The sequence below is a fragment of the Microtus oregoni genome, unplaced genomic scaffold, assembly GCF_018167655.1.
Source record: "Microtus oregoni isolate MIOR12 unplaced genomic scaffold, Mior012 000024F_ref0000369, whole genome shotgun sequence".
NCBI lineage: Eukaryota > Metazoa > Chordata > Mammalia > Rodentia > Cricetidae > Microtus > Microtus oregoni.
In genome coordinates this window covers 30,417,684-30,428,354 of record NW_024543083.1, presented here as the reverse complement: position 1 = coordinate 30,428,354, position 10,671 = coordinate 30,417,684, and the positions used below count along the sequence as shown (strand labels likewise).

Sequence of the window (10,671 nt, the reverse complement as noted above, 5' to 3'; positions counted from 1 at the left end):
AAGGCAGAGTCAGGAAGATGCCATGTATCTGATAAAGGAGGATGCCAGAAATTTACCAGTAAGCCACAGCCTTGGGGCAATACACAGATTAACAAAAATGTGTTAATTTAAAATGGAAGCGCTATTTAAAAACATGCCTGACCTTTTGGTCAAACAGTGTTGTAATTTTGTGTAATTACTTGGGTCTCGATGGCCCGGAAAATAGAGTGCATGCTCTGCTTACACCATAAACCAGTTTTCCAAAGCTCTGACACTGTGGTAAAACTATTCTATGTGAACCCTCTCCCCTGTAACACCCACATCTTCTCTTCACCACTGAGTGGCATTCCTTTGAGAGCAAGGTGTGCACAGAGGAAGGCTTGAGTCCAGTTTAGTGACTGACCCTTATTCCCTCTTGTAGAGCATGCGGTGAGGAACTTACTCTTATGCTCACGTCCCACAACTCTGTTCTAAGTGGTACACATACGAAGGAAGGGATATTTTTAGACATTCTAGTAATGGAACCAGCTTCACTCAAACAGTTTGTAAATATTAAAACTTCCTTCAAAAGCAATCTGGAAGCTAAATCTTATACAACTGCTTTGCAAAACATTTTTGCCTTTGGCCTTTTAGACTGAGAATCCAATATTAGATTTCTGCACATGAAATGTTGCTTTTAAACTTTCCAAGTTTGGATATATTAGCTGTTGCTGGGAGCTTCTAGTGTTTTCTCAACTTTATCTTTTGGATCAACCACGGTATCTTGGGATTCTTTGCCGAGTTGAAGAATATTCTCACTAATTTTTAGCTTTTTGTTAAATCACATGTGTGGATATTCTAAACAACTGTTCAGCTCTCTCCCCAGTCCATCTATACTAATGACTCAAAAAAACCATTTATTACGATGTGTTGAAGTGGGATTTTTTTTTATGGTCCACATAAAATTGTTTTCAAGCTTCTATGGTAATGTGTTATCTTTGTCTATGCTACTCTTGGTTTTCAATCAAAATTATTACATCTCCAGGGACAAATAATTTTTTGTGTCTTGGATACTTCTGGCTTTAATTTTTACTTTAGTGATTCTTTTATTGTTTTGTTTTGCCAATAAATTTTAAGAAACACAAGACTTAGATTGATATTCAAGCTAATTCATAACAGCCCTTGTATTGGGTTCAAACCTTCTTTACAAAACTTCAGAAAGCTTACCAAATGAAGCTAAAATACTATTTGCTAAAATAATTATTATGTTCCAAATGTACGAAATAAAAAAAATTATCACATGGATAGTAACTGATATATAACATGTTTTGCTTCATTGTTGGAACCAATGAGTCGAAAGATGATTTGAATTTTGGATGAGTTTCAAAGACGGAGAACACTGGATGAACATGGATCATGCTATGCTGTTGGATTCAAAGAGGTTGACCATGATTTTCCTCTTTAAACAATGATGAACTCAGTTTAAACATCCTGATGTTGTCAAATGATTTTTTTTCTCTCACTTTCTTTTTCCATCAAAGTTAAAAAAGTAGGCTTTTTCCAGTGTATCCAGAATGTAACTTAACGCAGAGTGCACTTGATATCCGCTTTGAGTGTGCAGAGAGCTCATCATTATGAAATGCAAGACAACTCAAAAATCTGTGATAAGAGAATTTTGGAAGACGACATTCCATTTTCTACAACTGGAACATAATGTAAGATGGCGATGGACAGAACTTCACCATTTATAATACAATTTTCACTTTATTTTAAACATAGTTTGCATGTTATAAAAATACTGATCACAGTGAGCTTTACCAATTGTTATTGCTATAAAAATGAATGCAGGAACAATATTTTTAGTGGAAATAAATTATATAGTCATTCTTTTTTTTTTTCTTTTTAAATCACAAGAGAAAACCCTTGGCTGTCTGTCACCGGTAGAAGAGCAGACTTTGAAGAAGCCTTTTCCCACAAGCACCAGTCCGTTCCTGCAGCTCTCCACATGGTTCAGGAAACACAGACTTGGGCCTCTGTTACTGTGGTCCCACAGAGTCTTTCTGTGCATAAACAGTTCTATCGGGGCAACAGTTTTTCAAGACAGTAAAATGATGAACTGAAAATTGGTATGATCTTAGCTCATATGTGGTCTTTTCCAATATGATGGGACACAGCGACATACTTCTTCACTAAATGACAGTCCCGGGTCACAGTGCTTCAGTCGATTTGTACAGGGTCGTCTGTAACAACTAGAAAAACAGAGAGAAACACATATGGTGAAGACCAAGGTCATGATGCTAAAAATCAGCTTTTATATTTTCTTAAGTTTAAACTCAGAAAAATTACTAATTTTATTAAAATGTGTTTATAGGTTTATAAATGTTTAAGTGTGTGCTTACGCTTACGGCACTGTAGGAGAATAAAAAGCCTTAAAAACATGTCCCAGTTGCTGACATAACAATGGAAAGATGGGCTATTGTAAGCATTAGTTCTTTTGAAGTACTTTCTGCTTTGTGGATGAAAGTAACATAAAACAGAAATTTTGAAAGTGAATATTTAAGGTCTGCTGATTTCCTGTGATCACATAAACATGGCAACATTCACAAAAGTCTGGCATGTGCATGGGACCCAGACTTCCAGGCAATTAAACCCAGTCATCTTGGCAGGACCATAGTCTTTGGCGAGCAGCACCATCCACACTCTTGTGTTTTTACTCAGCAGCTGGCTGGGTAATGGTGGGTAACTCTTCCTTCCCCACCTGTACTCTGGATAGTCAGGGAAAACATGATTGGCTGGGGCCTTCTCCATCCACACTAGACTTCCAGCTGCTGGTAGTAGTGAAAAGACAAATTTCGATCATTTAATTTTTGAAAGTTCTGCTTGCTATAGTGAATTGACTCTAACTTTGAAGAATGATACAGAAGATAAGTATGCCTCACTGTGTAATGGGCTAGAAAGGAAACGTGAAAGTGAACTAAAGAGACCCTTAAACACTTCAAATTTCATCTCATTTGATATGGAAAGGAAAGCATAGCCAATGATTTTTTTTAACGTATTTTAAATTTTTAATTTTATTCACTTTAATCTCTGAAAGTTTCATGTGCATATATAATGTCTCCTTATTACTCTTTCTCGTGTCCCTGTCACATCTATCAACTCCTAATCCTCTCTCCTGGTCCCTCTCACACATTCATGACTTTTTCTTTGGCTTTTGAACCATTCTACCATTCATTTTAACCATGGCCAGCTGAGTGATCACTGGTTTGGAAGTATCCACTAGAGTAGGGGGAAGGATGGGTCAGATGTGGGTATAAAACTAATGGCAATAAGTTCTCTCTTCCTGAATCATCAGGAACAAAGAATTCGGCAGTAAGGGGCTGTGTCCTCCTACCCTTCCTCCATTCTTGCCCCACAAAGGCCCATTCTTGTTGAGCCACTATGAGCAACTATAACTACAAAGAGCTCATGATTGTAATGGCTGTGCCTTTCCCAGAAGAACTCTGCAGCTCTTTGCTCTATCTTCCTAGCTCTTACATTCTTTCAGTCTTCATCTCTAGAATGTTCTTAGAGCCTTAGAGCAGGATAGTATAAATGTATTGCTAAAAACTTTTAAAATATTCATAATTACACAATGAATACAATTTGCTTATCAAAAAGGCATGAGATTTTTAATGGTCAATGACAGCTGTTGATTAAGGCAGTAAAATGAAAATACATTCTGCCTTTCTTCACTGAAATAAATATTAAGAGAAATGTGCATATATATACTTTACAATTTTCTCCATCTATTTGATACCATAACCTATGGAACCATACACTTAGTGTGGTTAGAAAACTGGGCACACAAAGAGTTACAATATGTATAATAACTCAGCATAGGGATATAGTTCAAGACTTAGAGTATTGCTCCATGGCCACTTGACCAGGACAACCAACTTCAACCTTAAATAGGAGAAAAACAGGAAAAGAATTTATGAAAGATGTGTCTTGTTTGTTCAGCAAAGATGTATGATATACATATAGTCTACTCTGCAGCTACATGACAATTCTCTGTAGAAAATTTAGATGTCTGGCTAGTCAAAACGCATTCTCAAAAGATTCAAATTTGTTAACATGTACTAAATTCATTGAAAAAAGATTCAATGTGAAACATGACTTAATCAGGTTTGCTGAAATATAACAGCTGTATTCATTTGGATATAATACTGAATTTTGAAACTACCTTTTGGTAAGTGCCGTAAAATTGGAAAATGTGTATTATTAAAAATATTTTTCAAAAATAAGTATTAAGATTTATATAAGGAACTCTTCAGCAACACAAGAAATAAAAAAATATCATCAATGAAAAACCTGGATTTAGCAGTGACCCATTTTGCAGTAACTACAAATGACAGATCTTCAGAATTAAAAGTGAAAATAAGAACACAAAGTCTCGAGACTCAAAAGATAGCCTCTACTTAATGAGGTACAAGGTTAATGCTAAATAGTCACAAGGATACAATATAAAAATAAAAAGAAAACAGCTTTTATTTTAGATGATGAAAGGGTATTATTTGCCCATGTCTAATTTATGGATGGAAGAAGATACTCAATGAAAGAGAAAAATTATTGAAAATGAGGACACTAAAATCTCATGTGCTATGAGAAAAGAATAAAAGCAGAAAAATGGTGACATTAAACACACTGGTGGTTCTCAATCAATGGGTCATGACGCCTATGGGGAGTCAAATGACCCTTTCACAGGGGTTGCATATCAGATATCCTATATATCAAATATTTATATTATAATTCACAACAGTAGATAAACTACAGTTATAAAATACCAATGAAAACAGTTTTATGTATGGGGGGGCACCACAACATGAGGAACTGTATTAAAGGGTTCCAGCATTAGCAAGGTTGAGAATCACTGTTCTAGATACATATGGCAATCTTTACTGGATCTCGTAACTCAGAGGCTTAAACGCAGCTAGATACAGAAACATCTGCCAGGTTATTGTCCCTCCTTAGACTGGAGATGGAAGAGAAGAGAAAACCAATGCCATACAAAGAGGAGCAACTCTGAGAAACAGCATGAAGTGTTCTCAGCATCAAAGTCAGAAATCTGTATTCTTCTTGAACTGAGAGAGCAGGGAGACAGAGTAGAAGATACTGAGGTAATTTAAGCAGAAGCAAGGCTGCTGGGCTAGTATCGAAGGAAAACAACTAAAATATCCCAAAGAGAGGTCTGGATTAAACAGTAGTCATCTTATCCTCTGAGATGTAAGAGATACAAATTCAGACATAAATATAGAAAGTCTTTGAGTCCAAGAACCTTATTTATGTTTCCTAATGAAAAAGACTACAAAACCATGCTGTAAAAATAAAAACAAGTGGCAGATGTTGCAGCCAGTAATGACAGAGCCTTTTAAGGACATTTCAAGAGGTTTTCTTTTCATACACTCTTTTTTTTCTTCTTTCTTTTTTTTTTTTTTTTGCATTGGGGGTTGTAAGAGAATGTTTATCATGTTTTGTTTGCTTCAGTGACTTTAAGACAAATTAAAAGTCCTAAACTCTTTAAAAAAAAAAAGTGAGTGATGGAACAGAAGAGATGACTCAGTGGTTAAGTACTTGTTGCTCTTACACAGGACAAAGGATCAGCGTCCAGAACCCAGATTATTGATTTATACCTGTCTAACTCTAGTGCCAGAGATCCAGTGTCCCCCATGGGCACCAGGCACACACGTGGTGCACAGGACACACATGCCTATGGGTAAAATACCCATAGAGGTAAAATAAAATAACATTTCAAAAGTGAATCTTGAGTAATTTTCAATAATTCTGTTTTTAATTTGTAATTATGTGTTTAGGTCTGTGTTTGTCTCTGAGTACATGCATGTGGGTTCAGTTGACCACAGATGCCAGAAGAGGGTGTTGGCTCCTCTGTAACTGAAGTTAAAGGCAGTTGTGATCTGTTTGAAATCGGTGCTGGAAACCAAAGCCAGTTTCTCTGAAGGAGTACCATGTTCTCGATCACTTAGTTATTTCTCAAGTTGCTCGAGTAACCTTAAACATGACACAAATCTAGAGGCATCTGAGAACACAGTGAATCTCAACTAAGAAAGTGATGAGATCAGACTGGCCTATGTCCGTGTCTGTGAGACATTTTCTTAATTATTAATTGATACAGAGCCAGCCCACAGTGGATGGTACTATCCCTAGACAGGTAGACTTTGATCCTGCAAGGAAGCCTGGGAGCAAGCCAATACAAAGTGTGCCTCCAGGTTTCCTTCAGTTCTTGTCTCCAGCTTTTCTGCCTTGGCTTCCTTCGTGATAGACTGCAACCTGGAAGTCAAATAAGCCCATTCTTCCCCGAGTTGCTTTCGGGTATGGTATTTTATCACAGCAACAGAGAGCGAGCTAGAACATTTATCCAGTTCTCATTAGGAATTCCGTGTAAATATTTCATTTTCAGATAAAATTCTTCAGAAAATGGTGCTGCGTTTTATTTTTAAGCTTTAAAATAATGCATTGGGCTGGGTCATGGTGGTGTATGCCTTTGATCCCAGCACTCGGGAGGCAGAGGCAGGAGGATCTCTGTGAGTTCAAGGACAGCCTGGTCTACAGAGCTAGTTCCAGGACAGGCACCAAAGCTACAGAGAAACCCTGTCCAAAAAAAAAAAAAAAAAAAAAAAGATTCATTTGAAGCATCTGGTCGTAAATTCCATCTGAAAGTAAAATTTTTGAAGGCATCAGACATAGAATGCATTTGTAAAATAATATATCTATCCTCTACTCATATTGGGCTTTGCTATATTAGTCTCTTGGACAAAGAATTAGTTTGGGGTATATTTTAGACTTCTTTTTGTGCCTTGATGTTTCTTTGTTGCCTTTGATATTACTCAACTCCCAGGGACCAAATGTACTTATGTAATCCTGGAATCCATCCACTTAGGAAATCAAGGTAGGAGTATGCTAAATTTTAAGTCAGCCTGACTATATAGCAAGTCTGACTCAAAGAAGTCTAGTGTTAAGAAAGAATAGCATTGATTTAAGTAACTGCATTCTTTCTTCTCCGAGGGTTTATTGTCTTCATTCAAATAAGCTGCTGCTAGTTTGGGTTGAGAAAAACAGCTCCTGGTTGAGAAGACTGCATGTTCTAGAAGCAAATTAGCGTTGTTTACCTAGACTCCTTACCTGCATGTTTGATGGTGGAATTTCTTCCCTTTTAGGAAGCACTTCTGTGTGTTTTCTGTACATTCACAGACACATTTCCCAGGATTCAGCGGTTGATTTCTAGGACAGGTTCTTTTACATACACACTGGCATGTGTTTTCATCAAATTCTCTGTTGGCTCCACATGAGCTGGGGAAAAGTTTGTTTTTACAGACACACTGGCACGAGTTTCTGTCCAGTTCTTTGTGGGGTCCACAGCTGGATGGCCGAAGGCCACCTTTGCAGATACACTGGCAGGTATCTTCATCCAGCTCCTTGTTGGGTCCACAGACATCATGGAATCCATGGGTGGAGTCTAGAAGAACACAGAACATATTTACCAGACCTTAGTACTTCAAGGTGTGGGTTTACATACATGCATTCAAAATACCCTCCTTTTTCGCTTTTCAGTAATATATGTAAACACCCTTTAAGTAGAAATTAAAAGTAATAGCAAAGGAAGTAGCTAATATCCTACTTTGTACTCATCAGTAAGTGATGAGCAGAATATTGTGAGCATTTAAAATGGAAATATGTTCATCAAAATACAGATCAGATACAAACTGAAGTGTTTTTTTACTTACCACCCTCAGCATTTGAATAAAAGATAAAATCCTGCTGGGCCAGGCATCGGCACATGTAGTTATTCCACACATAGTTTGCAGGACAAGTTTTGTTGACTGCTTGACACCTTGGGGGAAGACAAATCAAACAGGAGCTAAAGAATGGTGTAACTGGCATAGAGAAGGATCATTTCTTTGCATGTGCATGTTATAAGTCAAAACATGGTAACAGCAAAGCTTGAAAATACGCAAGAATAGAGATGAACCATTAGTGTCTCCCCTAAAACTACCCCCACCTCACCTGCTCCAGGTTCCAATCTGAGCTTACCCTTATAAGTTATAAGGCCTAAGAGGACTTAAACTTTTTAAAAGCAAGTAGGCATCTTTGTATAATGACATATTGTTTGACTTTCAAAAAAATGCAATGATGCCTTCTATCTTTCCCTGTAATTTCCTTTACCAAATAAAAAATATATTTCAGGCAACTCTAGAGGTTATTTGATAATTTTTATCTGAAGGACTTTTAGTGACATACAAACTTTCATGAAAAGATGTAATATGGTTTATTTCTTATAATAATAGTTTAGGTGGCTTTCAGCTCTTGCCTCATTAAAGTACTGCAGCTATCGTGATATTCCCATACAAACACATTTACTGTTTTAATTCTGAACCCTAGATCCTATAGCTCTAATATCACTTGATTAATGTATAATTCCCACTTTCCATTTCACCATAAATTTCCCAGAGCACATTTGGATTTTTTTTGGGGGGGGGGGTGATGACTATTTCCTTCCTTCTTTTCTTTCTTCTTACCCTCTTTTCCTTCTTTCATCCCTACCTCCTTTCAATATTCAATATTTGTTTTAGAAAACATTACCAACAAATTGTCTTCTATTGAGGACTTAAATTACTCCTTGATTGTTTGCCCTTGGCTAATAGGAACCCATTCACCTTAATGACTACAACATTGGGCACTTTAGTGTGACAAACCTCAGTTATTCACTACTCCACCTAGAATGAACCATTCTTCACGGAGCAATATTACTCTTTATCACCATCATCATCACCGTCATCATCATCATCATTACTACTACTACTACTCTGGAAAATGACATTTAGAATCTATCATTTGGGTTTAATCATGTTCTGTACTATTATATTCAATTTCTTCTAGATCGTCTGAGTCAAATGCAGATACACTCTGCAGCCTGTTCTCCCGGTTAATGTCTATCCAGGAGACGCCTTTCCTTTTAATATTCTAACAGTGAGAGCTTTCATGAACCTTTACTACGTGACTTGTCACGGACATTGGTGTGGATGTCAAAGGCAAATATTTACTTAGATATCACACATCATTCATTTTAAAGCAATATTATAAACAACAGTATGTGGCGAAGAATGCTCCAAAATGCTACAACAAAGAAACGATCTGCAGACACCCTGAAATGGGCTCCAAGTGAAGAACAAACAGGCCACGTGCTTTGGATGTTACTACGAAAAGTTATATAGATTATTCAAGGTGATGAAACACTGTTTTAAAAACATCTAAGAAGTACTATGAAACCACACAAAGAATTTGTTTTGGGCTTTACTTTACAGAAAAAGCAATTCCAAATTGTGTGTGCTTGGCAGAAAGCCCTCACTATATAGTATAAAGTTGGCTTTGGACTTCTGACCCTTGGCCCCCCCAGTGCTGGGATCACAGACTCACATCTCTGTACTTATCTTCTAAATCTGTACATTACGACCATGTCTACTGTCATTCTGAGCATCACCTCTGATGATTTATCAGTGTTTTCCTTTCCAGCAGTCTACAGCAATTCTAAGAAAGGATCTATTCACACATTTCAACATGGCAGCTTGTCTAAAGTGTCCCATATGTTTCAGTCTACTTAGGGAGTCAGTTACAGGGAGTTTCTTGATTTAGTTTAAGTCTGATCTGTTAATCGCTATATTTTTTGCTACGTCATGGAAACTAGTCTCTTGTAGAGCATGAAAATAGTCTAGATGGTAACCAAACAAGTATATATGCAAAAGCAGTAATAATTGTTAGATGAATATAAAACTTTATAAGCATCTTAGATGCTTTCACAATGTGTCTTTTGGAGACACTATGATTCATGGTAATTCATCAGAAATAAGCTGGGCTTGAGGGCTAATTACAGTTGACTGTATGTTTTTCCCTTTAAAGTAAAATTAAATATGTTTGCCACATATATTTTCTGCAATAAGTATGTAATTTTAAGGGAGATAAGCATGTATGCACTTTTAGGCAAAAAGAAGGTCAGTTATGTCCAAAACCAACACAGGATAGCTAGGACTTTCCGTATGTTTAACTTAATCCTAACAAATTCCACTAAAATACTTGGGCTCCAACAGTCTTTATACAAATAGCTGCTTGCTTTATTCTGTGTACACTACACGCCTTTTGTTTTTACTCTTAAAGATAAAACATATTTACTTATGTGATAATGAGTTAAGACTATGAGAAGTGTGCTCATTCTGATCCATATCCCAGTGTGCCATTACTTTTTTGTTTAGATATTTTTGTTTATATATGTCAGTATTTCTTCCTGGAAAATAACCAAAACCAAAAATCAACAACAAGGCAACATGTTTAAACCTTGTTTGTTCACTTAGCATTTCTCGGAACATGCCAAACTATCCTAAAAAAATCCACTTAATCCTAAGGGAAAATCTCTCCGCACACTCCAGTATTTTGTCACTGTGGTGGTTTGAAGGAGGGACTCCCTGTAAGTCACAGATTCCTGGACAAGTGGTCTCCATTTGGTAGATGTTTGTGGTTTGCTAGAGGGTGTGCCATTGACAGCAGGTCCTGAAATTTCAAAAAACTGATGCATTTTGAGTCAGGGTTCTGATTTCTGCATGTGGATCAAGTTCTTAGCTATTGCTCCTGAACCACACTTCCATCATTCTCGCTAGAATGGTAATGGCT

The 10,671-nt window shown here is 36.9% G+C and overlaps 1 protein-coding gene across 1 annotated transcript in view; it reads right to left on the bottom strand.

Annotated features, from left to right (window-relative positions):
• Positions 1-1,046: 1,046 nt before the first annotated feature.
• Positions 1,047-10,671, bottom strand: part of Vegfc (vascular endothelial growth factor C) — a 103,396-nt gene continuing 93,771 nt past the window's right edge. Inside the window, exons 5-7 of the mRNA XM_041673857.1 lie at positions 7,737-7,843; positions 7,135-7,468; positions 1,047-2,207 (exon numbers count right to left, since the gene is read on the bottom strand). Of these exons, the coding sequence (XP_041529791.1) occupies positions 2,093-2,207; positions 7,135-7,468; positions 7,737-7,843 (556 nt within the window). The 3' untranslated portion in view covers positions 1,047-2,092. The remainder of the gene's footprint in view (positions 2,208-7,134; positions 7,469-7,736; positions 7,844-10,671) is intronic.